The sequence below is a fragment of the Kwoniella dendrophila genome, chromosome 9 (genome assembly GCF_036810415.1).
Source record: "Kwoniella dendrophila CBS 6074 chromosome 9, complete sequence".
Lineage (NCBI taxonomy): Eukaryota > Fungi > Basidiomycota > Tremellomycetes > Tremellales > Cryptococcaceae > Kwoniella > Kwoniella dendrophila.
The window spans coordinates 1,540,724-1,556,569 of NC_089484.1; the positions used below are offsets into that span (position 1 = coordinate 1,540,724).

General features: G+C 35.7%; 6 protein-coding genes across 6 annotated transcripts; 2 read left to right on the plus strand and 4 right to left on the minus strand.

Moving 5' to 3' along the window:
• Nucleotides 1–278: 278 nt before the first annotated feature.
• L201_006973 (uncharacterized protein) lies at nt 279–2,266 on the minus strand (the record flags this gene model as incomplete). Its single annotated transcript, XM_066222684.1, has 8 exons — nt 279–661; nt 726–825; nt 896–1,089; nt 1,147–1,250; nt 1,320–1,482; nt 1,594–1,866; nt 1,967–2,066; nt 2,138–2,266. 8 exons carry the CDS (start codon nt 2,264–2,266, stop codon nt 279–281), a joined length of 1,446 nt encoding a protein of 481 aa, XP_066078781.1.
• A 523-nt stretch (nt 2,267–2,789) lies between these two features.
• Nucleotides 2,790–4,271, minus strand: L201_006974 (uncharacterized protein; the record flags this gene model as incomplete). Its single annotated transcript, XM_066222685.1, has 4 exons — nt 2,790–3,023; nt 3,090–3,305; nt 3,376–4,077; nt 4,161–4,271. The coding sequence occupies 4 exons, from the start codon at nt 4,269–4,271 to the stop codon at nt 2,790–2,792; spliced, it is 1,263 nt and encodes a 420-aa protein (XP_066078782.1).
• Nucleotides 4,272–5,001: 730 nt separating this feature from the next.
• Nucleotides 5,002–6,810, plus strand: L201_006975 (uncharacterized protein; the record flags this gene model as incomplete). The annotated part of the gene is made up of 5 exons (XM_066222686.1): nt 5,002–5,106; nt 5,211–5,669; nt 5,763–5,948; nt 6,052–6,240; nt 6,337–6,810. The coding sequence occupies 5 exons, from the start codon at nt 5,002–5,004 to the stop codon at nt 6,808–6,810; spliced, it is 1,413 nt and encodes a 470-aa protein (XP_066078783.1).
• Nucleotides 6,811–7,117: 307 nt separating this feature from the next.
• Nucleotides 7,118–10,843, minus strand: L201_006976 (uncharacterized protein; the record flags this gene model as incomplete). Its single annotated transcript, XM_066222687.1, has 8 exons — nt 7,118–7,423; nt 7,522–8,106; nt 8,220–8,636; nt 8,750–9,283; nt 9,357–9,752; nt 9,858–10,577; nt 10,633–10,743; nt 10,808–10,843. 8 exons carry the CDS (start codon nt 10,841–10,843, stop codon nt 7,118–7,120), a joined length of 3,105 nt encoding a protein of 1,034 aa, XP_066078784.1.
• A 354-nt stretch (nt 10,844–11,197) lies between these two features.
• Nucleotides 11,198–13,341, minus strand: L201_006977 (uncharacterized protein; the record flags this gene model as incomplete). Its single annotated transcript, XM_066222688.1, has 9 exons — nt 11,198–11,730; nt 11,785–12,084; nt 12,155–12,421; nt 12,485–12,623; nt 12,682–12,715; nt 12,774–12,821; nt 12,955–12,993; nt 13,078–13,207; nt 13,326–13,341. The coding sequence occupies 9 exons, from the start codon at nt 13,339–13,341 to the stop codon at nt 11,198–11,200; spliced, it is 1,506 nt and encodes a 501-aa protein (XP_066078785.1).
• Nucleotides 13,342–13,828: 487 nt separating this feature from the next.
• Nucleotides 13,829–15,769, plus strand: L201_006978 (uncharacterized protein; the record flags this gene model as incomplete). Its single annotated transcript, XM_066222689.1, has 5 exons — nt 13,829–14,115; nt 14,477–14,778; nt 14,891–15,005; nt 15,077–15,179; nt 15,359–15,769. The coding sequence occupies 5 exons, from the start codon at nt 13,829–13,831 to the stop codon at nt 15,767–15,769; spliced, it is 1,218 nt and encodes a 405-aa protein (XP_066078786.1).
• Nucleotides 15,770–15,846: the final 77 nt, after the last annotated feature.

Genomic DNA, 15,846 nt, shown 5'->3' on the forward strand with positions numbered 1-15,846 from the left:
ATATTCCTAACGATAGATCTCGCAAATATATAGGCAAGATTGATAATTGGGCATATAGATAGATAATATTGAGTATATATGGCATAAGCATAATTATTAAATCTACAAATAATATAAATATCCCTTTACCTTTCCTTTGAAAGATACATCCCCCTTATATCTCCTTGTTATTCCTTATTAATATTCGCTTCTGATCAAAATCAAGGATTATCTAGTCTAACGACTCTTTTTCTTCGTTTTATTCTCCCAAAGGGCATTTAAGCATTCTTTCAGCATTTTTAAGCATTTACATTTACATTCCATTCTTTAGCTAAAGCTCTACCCATTCTCTTACATCCTTCTTCCATTTCATCTTGAGGTGGTAAACTGAATGAAATTCTTACAAATGATCTTTTAGCTTCTTCTTCCTTTGACCAACTTGATATTGATGGTGCTTTGAAAAATTCTGATGGTGCCATTAAGACTTTTTCTTCAATTAAAGATTGAAATACTTTTTTAGATATTTTATCTGGATCTTCTTTTGGAAAAGAAGGATGTGATTCAATCTTTAATCTAACCCATAAAAACATTCCACCACTTCCTTCAGGTATTTCAATTGCTTCTGAAGGTACATGTTTCTTCAATAAATCAATCATCATTAAACATCTTTTAGAGTAGATTTCTATATGAGAATAATATGAAAATCAGTATTGATAAACAAATGTACAGATAGCACAAATACTTACCAGAGACATGAGGGATATATTTGTTTTCAAATCCATCATGAGATCCCCACACACGTAAAATAGCTGCAATAGCCGCAATTGAAAATCCAGATGGACATTGCTATGATTGACGATACATCACACTTAGCCATCAATTATTGTCGTATAATTTGAAGGAATCTGTGACTCACTGTAGCACTTTCTCTGGTGTTCATGATTTTCTCAACAATTGTTTTGTGACCAGTTATCCAACCTAATCTACTTCCTGGAGCGACGATCTTAGAGAATGAATCAATTCTTAAAACTCTGCCATCTGTATCTAAAGATAAGAAACTTGGAACGATTGGACTAGCTGCTCCGTTAGGTCTAATTTGAAGGAAACAGTCTAAGATAAAAATGCAATAAGTGAGTACATGTAAACCAGTGATATGCTTTCACTCACATGGATCATCTTCTGTAATTAATAAATCCCATTTTCTACAAACAGAGTAGATTTCCCGTTTTCGATGAACGGGTATAGTCACACCAGCAGGGTTTGAGCAGGTTCTATGCGTTGTCATCGTATAAGTCAGCTCGACGAAGCATCAAGTGAAAGGTGATATCATTTGAACATACGGTACGACCAAAAGCATTTTAGGTCTTGGACCACCTCTTTCTTTTTCATCCCAATTAGTCAAAATTTCATCTAAAGCTTCAGGGATTAAACCTTCTTTATCTAGAGGTACACCTAAACAATTTATACCTAAAGTTGCTGCTGGACTTAATAAACCGGGATAGGCTAAGAAGTAAAGTATATAAGTTATCAATTCGGTTAGGATGAAAGCCTGTTATCTATGAATGTTACGGAGGATATTGATGAGGCCAAGAGGGGGGAAATCCAACAACTTACCAAACTCTTCAACTAATAAATAATCACCTCTATCAAAACAAGCTCTTAAAATAGCATCTGTACCATCTGTATTACCTGCTGTTGATAAATTTTGCCATTCATCATAAGGTGGATTATGTACACGTTTTATATGTTCTTTAATCCAACCTAATAAATGTGGTGTACCATATGTTGAAGAATATTGTAATTCTGATGTTAAATCTGGAAATAAATCTTCACCTTTTTTAGGTTCTGTATATGATGTTAAAGGTAACATATCTTCAGGTGATCTATCTATTTTAAATATGGATTTTCATACAAGTAACAAGTCAGTTATCTTTTTCATATCTAAAGATGACACTATTTCATTCAATATAAACTCATCTAAACTCACTTTCATATCCAGGTACATAAACTGATTTTCCAGCAAATGGTACTGATAATGTCATTCCGTTGACTGGCCATGTTGAAGGATGAGGTATACCTACACCAAACTAAACAATATATACAAGCTCATCAATATTAATGAATTTACCAAAGAGAAAAAGAAGAATGTATTACTTACACTGATCATACCAGGAATGTCAAAATAAGGTCTCAATTCTTTCAATTGTGACCTTTTCCTAGTTTTTGATTCAATACTAAAGTATTTAGTAAAGTCAATTTTCACTGGAGCAGGATCGATTGAAGGCATCGTGTATTGTCTATATCGATTGTGTAGGGTCAAGCTGCTGTAAGAAGGTAAAAGATATTTTCGATTTAATGTGGTTGTTATCAAGCTATTGATGAATACTCTCTTTATCTTGCGATGATCTAGTGTGAATATGAAACGAATTGAAACGTATCAAGGATATAAGAAGCGAATCTGACACACTTTACACTTCTGAATATCGATTTGACTCTTTTCGTTGATATGATATGATATGATATCAAAAGGAAGTTATAGTTGATATAAATGTGCGAGGAGAGTCATGATGAGGAGTAAGACGATAACACGCGCTTAACTCGGTCAAACCCTAATGGAGAATTACCAGATCTGGTAAATTGGTATAACAGTTTTAGTAACCGACGGTTGAGTGGATCCCAGTCATCATTCGTAATTCGTATATCGCATATTGCTTAACAGTTATGACTAACGGATTTGACCGATATGATTATCTCAATTCGTCTTCTTTTTCCTCGGCATCTATTTCATCTTGTTTGTAAGGATACTAAAACTACCTGTACAATGGCTGAGGTCCTTGATCAGCAAGTACATATGTCCAACCTTTCATAGCACCTTTATTCTTAAAAGCATTATCACCATCAACAATCTTTGATGAATGATCTTTTATCGGTTTATCATTTGGAGGAATATACCATCCTGTTGGATCACCACCTAAGTCTTTAACCTTTTTATCTACCACTTCATGATGACGTGCATAAAATCTATCCCAATTCCTTTCATGTCGCTATGTGGATTTCGTCAATATACAATATACGATAAAAAGTCAATAATAAATAAAAACTGTACTCACTTTAGAACCAAGGTGTCTTATAAATCCTCTAATATCGCTTGATATGACTTTTCCATCCTTACTATGAGCAAATTCATATAATTCATTAGCTAAGATAGTTGCAGCTTCCTCTTGATCTATACCATTGGTAATTATAGGTACGTATTTTTTATTCTTTTCCTTCTCCTTACCAGGTATACTACCGTCTCCTGTGTGTAAGGAAGATGGGATGTGTGACTTTCAGAATTACACAATTAGCATCAGTTACCATGCTAGTTAAATCTTGGTTATGGGCAGCAAGACTTACTGTTTTGATACGCGAGTCATTACTCGACTCTAAACCACTTAAACTCGATATTAAACTATTATTTGTCTGTCTTCCTGAATTAGATATTATTGGTTGCTCCTTGGCATAAGAAGAGGATGACGATGATGAGGTGCTTCGCTCTTTCCTGAAGATTGTAGCTGAAATAGGGGTTCTGCTTTTTGATATAGGTTTAAGGCAAGTTGATTGTACAGGTGACGATGAACTAGGGGTGAGTGGAATGATAGGTCTTTTGATGATTATCTTTAGAAGAGCTTTAGTCGTATTGGTCGATTTTTGAGTAACAGCATTATTGCTTGCTGGTAACGGTGTAAAAAAGTTCTGAGAATTTGACGATGACGAGTGGTCGCTTGAGGGTGTTCCGGATACTGAAAGTAAGATCGGTGTTGGTGTAGGAGTTGGGGTAGATGTCGAACATGGCGTAGAAGTATACGGAAGATCTAATTCGCGTAAATTCAATTTGATGATGTATTTATCCCTTCTTAACAATTTTTTATCTCTTAGACAATCGTATATCCATAACGAAGATACTATGTATTGATTTTCTATACCGGTAATCTCCAGTTCATTGACTATATGTTTCTCTTCTGGTGTTCTAGGTGATATGTTATTTGGACAAACATCTCGATTAAATATGATTATTTGTGCTGATGTTGATGAATCACAAATTACTCCTCCACCTGTCTAAAATCCGGAAAAATAACAGTAATGGGCATCAACAACGAAACTTCAAGGTTGAAAAGTTAGTAAGTACCTTTTCGACTCACTTCAATACCAAAATTTATACCTGCACTACTATTACATACGTAAAATACCATAGGTCTTTTATTGATTCTGAAAACCCCTCCAGAGTAAATATCACTATCATTGCTCGTCATCATTTATCTCTTGACTCATACCAATACACCATCGAATCTTGCGAGGATAACGAGTCTGTGCGAGAAAATGAATAGTGAAAAATTTCTAACAATCGAAAATAGATTTGTAATACGCTGATTTGGTTTGTGAGTAATGTACTGTAGGTCAAAAGAAGACAAAGTCGGGTGCTGATGTGTAAGTTTGACCTTGTCCATCTCAGCAAGTGATGTCGAGTTCATGATTACATAGTGAAGGTAAAATTGATTGATCTTTCCAACTGAAAAACCTGCAGAAACACGATCCAAGGGGCAAAGATCTTTCTAGGGTGTTAGGGAATATGAAACGATATTCATCTTCTTTTTTCTTCTTTTTCAAACCCTGGTCCAAAGGCATGTTAACAGTAGTGAGAGGTCAATGCGTTGATCAATACACACACACACACATACACACAAATGAAAAAAGGTACAATCAAGTTCAGCGGATCCTTTACCTCTGGGTTCTTTCCCTTGATGTGTTGATGTGAAAAATTGCACCATTAGTTCAGCAACAGAATCACGATCAAACAACTCACGCACAAAGTTTTTCAAAGTAACATCTAGGGAGTTGTTAAGAGAGATCAATTTTACTGAGATATCAATCATCTGTGTTCAGCTCAAACGATTATTATTGTATTCGGAGATTGTTGTCTTGAAGGTTACGATACTCAATCTTCTCCAAACCTACAGATCATCAATTACTACCGTCATCACAATGTCAGCAGGTCAATTCTCTACTATGGGGATATTCACTCAAGATGACATACCAATGACTTTTTATTTGATTAACGAAGATATAATGACTACGATCGTAATTCAAGTGAGTCTTTCTTGTAGTTACCCGACTTATCCTATAAATATATGTAAATGATGATCTTGTAATATAACAATATATGACCATGTATCTAACGTATTTGAGAACAGACTCACGGTGGAAGAACGGTATCCTCTTATAAATCGGCTCAACATATTATATTTAATCGACCATCACAAAATCAACATCTGGACTTGCATCCACAAACTCAAGATGAGATCCGATATTTGAACAATTCTGCCGATTGGCAATATGTATTAACATCAAATTGGATTTCAGATTGTTGTAAACAGAAACAACTTGTTGATGAAGAACCATATAGGATCAGAACATTAGGTTCGGGTTTACCTTCTCCTCCTTCTACTTCGACAATTATCACTCAATCTCATTGGAATCAAGAAAACTATATCGCTCATTCTGAATTTGAAACACCAAATGATCTTGGTTTGACATCTATTGAAAGTTCGCATGTTTCCAACGGTAAATCACTCGCCGAGCAAATGACAATACAAGCACAAGATGAGAGCAATGTTGATAGCGATGTAGCATTAAGTGATGAACATAGAGGTGTAAGTACCCTCGACATGAACAATGTGGTTATACTTTCGATCGATAAGTCTTTTAACACTAATTCTTCATTGTCTTTTCGTTCATGGACATAGTCGACATCAGCAGATGCAATCATTCAAGAAGGTATCTCGGACATGAATATGTCTTCGGTCAAAAGGGAAAGGAATGGAGAGGATATTGCTGATAGAGATGAGGAGACCAACCAACGTGCGAAGAAACGAAAGACAAACAGCGACAGCTCAGAGGAAACACCGGAAATGATCCGATACGGAACTCTTGTTAGTGATCCTTTCTGCCTAATCGGTGAACATAATATACTCCACAACTTATACAGTATGAACTACAATTACTGACCGATGTTTGTGTTTGATTAACTAACAGAAAGTATGGGTAAAAGATCCTATAGAATATAAAGATTTTAGAAGTTCAACTGATTTAACGATGAAGACGTTTAGACAAAAAGAGATATTTGATATTTTAGTTATAGAAATTGCTAATTGGTCGACAACTCAAGAAAATATCAGAAGAGGTGATGTAAGAAGGTTTCTGATCAATGATTTGAGGGATAAGGTGAGTTTGACGCATTCGTTTCAGTACAGTGTATGCTGTGAGATTGCCTAGTAGTTGAACTGATAGCTGATTCATAAAATCTATCAAATATCTTAGCGGCCATGGAGAGATTGGTACGGATTTTGGCAATCACGTAGAAATCAAGTAGATAAAAGATTACAAAGATTAGGTATAGATACAAATAATTGGAATAAAAGGAAATCACTTAAGCTTTCTGTGGATCCCATCACTATATCTGATGATGATGAAGAGGATAGTGAAAATATAGACGGAGAAGAACCTGAAGATGGGCAAGATGATATATACGAAGAACACGGTGACCCGGATGGTAAAGATGAACATCCAGATACAGACAATGATGAAGATATAAAGCCAAAGGAAGAAGACGAAGAAGAAGAGGAACAACAATTTTATTCTGCTCAAAATTCCATGTCTGAGTTTTATCCAGAAAATCACGAACAACTTGACCGTGATAATTCACCTCTAATACTCAAAACCGAATCACAAGAAGGTGAACCAAGTTTAGATGTCGTTAACGTTAAACAGGAGAAAGATAATATACATATGTAGTTTTTAGCATTCCGATGTAATCCCATCGATACGTCCTGTACGTTACTATTCTCTCTGTTTGATAGTATATATATGTGGTCACTTAACCTTGAATCGGTGGTGGTGGTGATGTCGAATACTTGGAAAAAAAAATATAACAACTTGTTTATTTGAAGTGATTGAAATTTCCGATGACGATGATGATGATGATGATGATGATGAAGTGTATGAAATGCATTATTATCATACAAATACTCTTGAATCCGTACAAGAACAATCCCTTTATCTCTCTTTACCTTGTGACAGAAAAGTTCGAGACTATAAATTCTTAAGCTCTAACTTGAACCCTTTTCCTCTTTTGTCTACCATCTTCAATTTTTTTCTTTACAGCATCTTCATTCAAATTTTCACTTTCATATAAACCTGCTGTTCTTTCTAATTCATAATTATTTTTTAATATTTTCAAAGCAGCTAAATTGAAACCCATAATTTCTCTTTGTTTTTCTAATGATTCTCTTAAATGATTTCTTAATGTTAATAAAGGTATTCTCATAATTTTATTTGAAATAATTTGATTTGAATGTGTTTTCATTAAAAAAAATAATATTCTTGAAATTAATACCGTTTGTTGACCCTAACAGAAATGAACATCAAAGTAAATTGATTAATCAATCATTAGCGTTCATATATTAAAACAAGAATAAACGACAGCCAATTATGAAATGAACCTACTTTCAACGCCCATTCATCTAAATAACCTAAAAGACTAATGACTTGTCTAAATGGTAAAACCAATAAAGCATCTTCCATAGAAGCTGTTGGAACCTTTTGAATAGTTTTCAAAACAAATTCATCTGGTTCAATATCACCTGCAGCTATTAATTCAGGATTTCTTGATGGTTTAGGTAACAAAACATTGTTAGTGGATTTTTCATTTTCTTCTTGCCATTCTCTAGTTTGTTCTCTATCTGAATCAGCAATTTCTAAAGCTTCCATAATTTTTTCACCTGACATTAAGGTTTCACTTGTTTGTTTTTGTACAGATTCAACTTCATTTCCATTTATTCCTTGTTGAGTATTATCATTGTTGGTTTCAAATAAATTTGGATCACGATTCATTGAATCTAATAAATTTGAATCATATAATTTTTCAATTTCTCTTTCACGTTCTTCTTCTAAAAATAATGGTTCATCAGTTTTTTCCCAAATTCTAATTGATTTATCATGTGATCCTGTAACTACAAATTGTCCATTATTTGATGTTGCTAATGCCCATATTTCTCCATGATGTCCTTCAAGTTTTTGAATCAATTCGAACTGAGAGTTAAGAGAAAAAAATAATTTAGCTCGAAAACCTCTTTCACGATATTGTTGGTTAAGAAGATTAACCCCAGTAAAAGCGAGACGAAAGAAAACAATTCATTACTCACTTTATCACCATCCCAATATTTTAACATTCTATCTTTACTTACAGACCAAAAATAATGACTAGATTTATTATCATGATCTCGTTGTTTCTCAAATTGAACTTGCATAATTGAATCATCATGTGCAAAAATTGATTTATGACAATCACCAAAATCTAAACCCCAAATTTTGATATTTTTATCTGCTGAACATGTAATGATTAATTTTGAATCTTTTGAAATATCTAATGATAAAACAGGTAATTTATGTCCATATAAACTTAGGAAAAATTTTAATGTATCTGTGAAAAAAATTTTAACAGTTGAATCTAATAATGAAATTGCTAAAAATTTATTATCAGGTGAATATTTTAAACATAATATATCATCAGTCATTTTTAATGTTCTAACGTGAACTAGAGTAAGTTGTTTTGTTTTGTACTATAAAAAGTAGTGAAAAAAAAAAGAAAAAAAGATATGATCAGTTTATACATTATGTTTGATTGAATTGGCATTAGGGAAATAAGTTGCGAACAACAACCCATATCACTCACAATAGTTTCTCTACCTAATCTATCAACTACTTTTTCACCTTCACCTGAATCTCTCATTTCAAAATCCCAAAATTTAACATCTTTATCTTCTGAACCTGAAACTAAACCTCTTCCATCTGGTCTAACATCAATACTGAAAACCGAACCTTTATGTGCTTTATACGTTGATAATAAATTTGATGAAGCGATATCATATAATAATAATTCACCTGATTTTGTACCTATAACTAAATGTCTATCACCAGGTAAAAAAGTTGAACAAATTGAATAACCACATTCTATAGTTCTTATACATTGTGTTGTTTTTGAATTCCATATTTTTAATGTACCATTTGATGCTGTTGCTATAACTTGATCATCAGATGATATTGATATTGATCTTATATCATTTCTATGTCCAGGTAATTCGACCACATGTGTTTTTATTGGTTCAGGCGTACTTCCATCAGCTAATTTTGATGATTTTTTTGTTGTTGATGAAGGTGAAGGTATAGTATATGATTCGATAGAGTTATTAGCTAGAGCAGTGAGCAACTAAGTGAATGACAGATTAGCTCTAGTTTTGGGACATCTCTATATCATCCGTTTGCGATATATTCTTACTCACCTGAACACTACCTTTAGCAGAATCAACTTGATCTTTAGCCATAGCAAAACTTTTTATCTTAGCATTAGCTCTAACCACACACCAAGACGTTATTCTTTCTTCCCAATTTACTTTATCATCAGATGATAATTCATTATTGATTTCTTCTTCTTCTTCTTCTGGATCATCTAATTTTGTTGTTCCTTTCTTCTTTTTAGATTTTTCTTTATCTCTCTTTTTCCTTCTAGCTCTTTTAGCATTAACTTCTTCTACTGGACGTATTCGAAGTATAATTATATTTTTATCACTAGTTTGAATCAAAAGAAGAGGTAAAGTTGAATGGAAATCTATTTGCGTAATTGGATATGATGATGTTGGAAGTGGTAAAGCACATAAAGGTTTTATGAGTGTAGGTAGCTACAGTAAAGAAAGAGCAGAGCAGTGCTTTTGGTCAATAATCGTTACTTTGAACCAAGTAAAAAATACGTTTTATTTGGGATAATCCATCAATTCAAAACTTACTTCACCGCTATCATTTTCTTTCAAACCCTTTTCCAAATCAGATTTTTCCAATGTCCAAACTTTTGATTCACCATCACCACTACCTGTAACGATCAACCATTTACCTTTTATTGAAATCTCTTGAGCTAATTCTTCTTCTCCTTGTTCTTCGTTACCATTATCAAGACCAACACCAATAAGTGAATCATCATTTTCTTCTTTTATAGCTAAAGAAGTAATTTCTGATCTACCAACTACTAAAGTTTGAATACAATGTTGAGTTGATAAATCCCATAATTTTAAATATGTATCTTTTGAAGTTGAAATTAAAAAACCTGGATGATTATTTTGTGACTTATATGGGTGTGGAATAAATTTTAATGATGTAATTGAACCTCTATGACCTTTTAATCTAAATAAACCAATTTCGCTCAATTTATCCCATAAAACAATTTCACCTTCATTACCACCTGAAGCTAATCTACTTGAATCATAATCCCAACACATATAACTTATAGATTTTTTATGTCCATTAAAAGTTACCACTTCTACAGCTTCTTGATCAGGTTCAGATGGTTCATATTCCCATAATTTGATTGATCCATCTTGGTATGATACTGCATATGTCACTTTCCCACCTGAACTAGAAGAAGATGAGGAAGAAGATGAAGAGGAAGTTGAAGGCGCTGCAACTAGAAACGTTACTGGTGATGTATGTGATGGTGAATGCCACATAGATACCTACAAAGTGATCATTTAACACGATCCTGAGTATATGGTCGCAAGGATGACTTACCATCTCACCACGTTTCACGTCCCACACCAATACATCTTCCCATCCTGCTACATAAGCTAACCGACCATCATAAGAAGAATTCGCTGTTGGAGAGTTGACTATACCAAAAGCCTAACATATTTCGATGACATAAGCTTCAAATACAGCTCATAAGCATGGCATATCTTCAACTCACCTGTGTTGGCCCATGGCGCATATACGATCTGACCATTTTCGCTGTATGTATATTAAACTATCAGATCGAAGATGTTCAAAACAAATATTTTCACCTTGCACTCAACTTTACGCAAAAGTCAAAACCGAAATATTTCTGAATATATATATATGTAACTGAATGCGGCGATCGCCGAAAACCGAACATCATGGTGATGTGGCATATTCGCCAGGGGATGTCTGACCGTATCGATCAAAGTAGAGTACATATAGCAGACAAGATGAAATCGCACATGCATATCCTACAATGCACACCAAAGATAGAATATATAAGAGAACCAAATGATAAATTTGATATCGATCTATAGCATTTACTCGCATCGCAGTCGCCATAATCTATATTCTAACCGGATTACATAAGGAGATCATCAAAATCTCCTCCTAAACTCTTAGCAGCTTGTTGTTGTTGATTCTGAGCTTGAGAAGGTTGATTACCAGATGTACCTGAAGAAGTGCCCCAAAGAGAATTCATAGTCTTTTCTTTTTGCATATCTTTTATAGTCTTTTGTCCACCAGTTTGCTTGTTTGTACTTTGTCCACCCATGGAGGTTAACGATGAATTGAACAAATCATCAAAAGTAGATGCTCCACTTGGTTTAGTAGCTGGGGGTGAAGTTACTGGTGGGGATGCAACTTGAGATGAAGACGAATACGATGGTCTTGATGCATATGATGGGGCTTGAGGTTGTTGAGTGAGAGGCGGAGAGCTGAAATTGTATTGAGGTGGTGCAGCAGAGAAAGAGGGGACTTGGGGAGTAGGAGCAGAGGTTGTATTGGAGTTAAGAAGATTGAAGAGGTTTGCGTTTGCATTGTTGGTAGGAGGTGCAGCAGCTACTGGTGCAGGAGCGGAAGATGTAGGGGCTTGTTGGAAATCGTCAAAGTCGTCTATGTGATTCCGTCAGTTCTTATTTCGGTGGTCAAGATTGATAAACAACGTACCGTCACCACCGAAAGCATTATTAGCTGCAGCAACAGGTGCAACAGCAGGAGCAGGCACCGAGGGAGCAGGTTCGTCATCGTCAAAATCGAATAAATTGACTTCTTTAGGCTTCTCGACTGGTTTTTCTTCCTTTGCAACTGGTTTAGGTGGTGCTCTTGTGCTGGCGCCGCCGGCTGATCTACTAGAGGCAGGTGCAGTACGACGAGGAGGTCGATCATCGAAATCATCGGCGCCTTCATATTCGTCATATTCAGTTTTGGCGGCCGTCTCCCGGAAGTTTCGAGAGGATGATCGATATTCTGGAGTGCGCGAGATAGGTTTTATCAGCACTTGAATGTCGGGTATAAAAAAAAAAGGCGTTCAGCTTACCATCACCATTGTCATAATCGTTTCTACCGTATCTTGAACCGCCGGCACCTCCTGATCCACCACCACCACCACCACCACCACCACCACCACCAAGACTATCACTTCCGAAACCACCATATCTACTTCCACTTGAAGTAACGAAACTCATTCCACCATCATTACCTCCACCTTGATATTTGTTCTTGTTGGCTTTAGCTTTTCTCCTTTCAGTTCTGATTCTATCAACATCACCAAGCAATGAAGCTATTTCTTGAGCTCGATTTCGTACTGTGCAATGATAATTGGTCAGCCCCCATCAATCTCCTAAAGCAAGGAAGATAAATGCCTCACCATTAATACCTTGATCCTTGCCTTTCTCATCAATGTAATGGAAACTTCTCAACATTTTGATGGTAGATACATGAGCTCTAGCATCATCAACAACTCTTTCTGAACCATTTTTAACGAGAAATTCAAGAAGAGTCAAAGCCTATTGAGACATCATCCATCAGCTTTGCATCACATGGTCCATTGCCGCGCTAGCTGACCTTGTAGATTTGTCTCCATTCTCGAGCTTCTTTTCTAAAAAAGCCATGAATGTTAGCTTGTCTCCCAGCTGAATGCTGTAGGTTTAGCTTACTCCATAAATCTCGCATATATAGTAGGCATGATTTCGTTGAATTGGGCGCTAGTTGGGGGTCAGTATATCAGTCTGGGTTGAACAATCGAAAATTTTGAGAATTCTGATTTACAAGTTATGTGTACTGTACAAAAGAAGTTAGCTCAATCTCACCGTGAGCACGAGATATTATGTAGCTCACCCATCAGCTATTTGTTGCATCAAAGTTGAACTTGCACCCCTGTATTGTATTACCTGAATCAGCTGTTGTATATGATCGTGTACGATCACTAGGGAAGGATCAAGTGACAATATCAACACTCACCATGGATCATCATTTGTAGCTTCCCTAACTTTCGCTTCCATTTCCGAAACGTTTAATACCATATTCTTAGCTTGATTGTAGTATGACTTGACATCATACATAGTCAGGTTTTGAGCCTGTTTTGTGAGACCTATGTGGGTAGCCAGCAAGTTTAGCTTCCTCTTCTCACATGGTTCCATCTTGTCATAAAATTCAATCCCACATATAGCGTGATTGTTATAGTCATAAGAGGTAGAATATACACTCACTTTCGATATAATCCATTTTGATCCGGTGATTACAATGAAAAGGTATCTCAAAGTTGATGTTTAAGCTGGTATACCAAGTACAGGGATGCTTCTGACACCCTCTGCTTGATGGATGCTGGCAAGTGTCTCACTGATATGTTGATAATGTCACTTTGAGAAAGATGATGAATGATGAAAGAAAACAAGCAAGTGGTGGGAGTACAATTGACGCGACGTGGTCGAGTAGGTGTTGAGCGGTGACGAATGACTCTAATTTGTTATTATTATGCTTGGCCTGGACTGACCACCGCCACGCTTATCACACGTGGTATCCCTTCTCATCCTCATAATAACGCTGGCTTAAGCTTTAGGTGAGTGAGCGCATCAATTGGAATCCTCCACTATCCATGTCCAAAATACTCGTAGTATCCTGCATTCATATTCCTTTTCATCATCCTCACCTTCCAAACCAGCTCTCACAGACTTGCAAGATCATCCTTACAATAAATGAAAGACAATATACAATGTCACAATCACAAGATACTAAACCAGATATAAAACCAGATATTCAAATATCATCATTCGATACTCCATCTACATCTACAGCTGGACCAAGTAATGGAAGTACGAGTCATGGGTATGAAACTATTAAACCTTTTATACAAGATAGAGAAGAAGAAGAATTAGAAATATCAGATAGAAAAAATAATTCATCAGTATGGGCATTAAAAATACCAAGATTTTTATTGGAAAGATGGGAAATGATTGAAGAAAAGGGAGTGGAATTGGGTAGTTTGGTGGTTGATAATTCGTAAGTCATGTGTCTTTCAAGCGGCAGCTAGGGGTGGGATGGGGGCAGTCTATACTCTCAGCGGCAGCTAGGGGTGGGATGGGGGCAGATTAGACTGATAAGGGCGGGTGGGTGGGCCAGTACTACCTTTGGTAGCTCGGGGTGGGTTGGGGGCATGTTAGACTGAAGGGTGGGTGGGTGGGCCAGTACTACCTTTGGTAGCTAGGGGTGGGATGGGGGCAGTCTATATTATCAGCGGCTGCTAGGGGTGGGATGGGGGTATATTAGTCATGGTAAGGGTGGGTGGTGGGGATACTATGTATATATATGATGGATCAACCATTACTTTACTAGAAACTGATTGTCATCACCTGATAAACAGCACAACACCAGCTAAAATAACATTACGATTATCTCATCCAGATGATAAAGCAATAGATAACGATGAACAAACATTATACAAAAAATCAAGATATGATACATCAGGTATACCAGATGAATATATAGTTAATGTACCTGAAGAAAGAGCTAAAAATTTATATGTATTTACTGAAAAAAAGAAAATTTATGGTCAAAATACAACTACAAGTATAAATAATTTTAACAATGATGAAAATGAAAATCAAGGTGAGAATCAAAGTCAAGAAGGAAATGGTATTTTGAAAAAGAGAAAAAGGGAAAAAGGTTAGTCATCGTAAATACCTCATATTACCAATATTATCTATCCCCCATATATCATACAGAACCCTGATGATAGATAACTGAAATTGATTGATTTTACGCTTTTATATTATAGCATTCCCAAAACTGGTTGCAAAGGTAGATCATGAATGTCAAGTTACTCCTTTACAGAATCAGAAGTATCTTAAAATCCTAGAACAGAGAAGATTGGAGAGTGAACAATCTAAGCGGTAAGTTAGAGTATTTCTTCTCTAAAAATGTCAACTCACATTAACCACAATACTGTACTTCTTTACTACAGACCTGTTATGAGGATGGATGATACAGGTATATCACAAGCTGAGCAGAATCAATTGGCGAGTGGTTATCGAAATGCTATATCCACTTTTGGTAGTAGGATGATTGTAAGTCCGCTTTCATACGCGATATCTGCTCATTCAAGACTACACGACTACACGAAATGCTGATGTATACAACCACAATCCTATCGCAACTTCCTCCAAACTCCCATATTCCATCATCTGACCCGATTAATTCCCATATCAACCTATACGACATCACCTGAAATTCTCACCTCAAACAGTCAAATGTCAAAGTTAACAATGGTGAAAGACACGCAAGATTAGAAAGACACGAGTTGACCGATCGAATATTTTCGTTATTCAAAGAAAAACCTTATTGGGGTATACCTGCGCTAAAAATGACTTTAAAACAACCTGATGGATGGTTGAGAGAAGTTTTAAGAGATGTTGCTGAACAAATTAAAGAAGGTAAATATGTTAATATGTGGCAATTAAAGAAAACTTGGAGAGGTGGTATAGATGAAGAACAAGAAGGTGATAAACCTGTTATTACAGAAGATGACCAACAAGGTGATGATATAAAACCTTCCATAAATGAACAAATGGATCAAGATGAAGATGACAATGATGATGATGGAAACGAAGATGATGAGGAAGATGAAGAAGACGATTTTGAGGAAGTATTGGCTTAATAGGACAAAGGCCGAATTCAAGATTCGGAGGAATCAGATGCCATAGATTTCTCAATCTGTAGTATTGTCGAGCATGT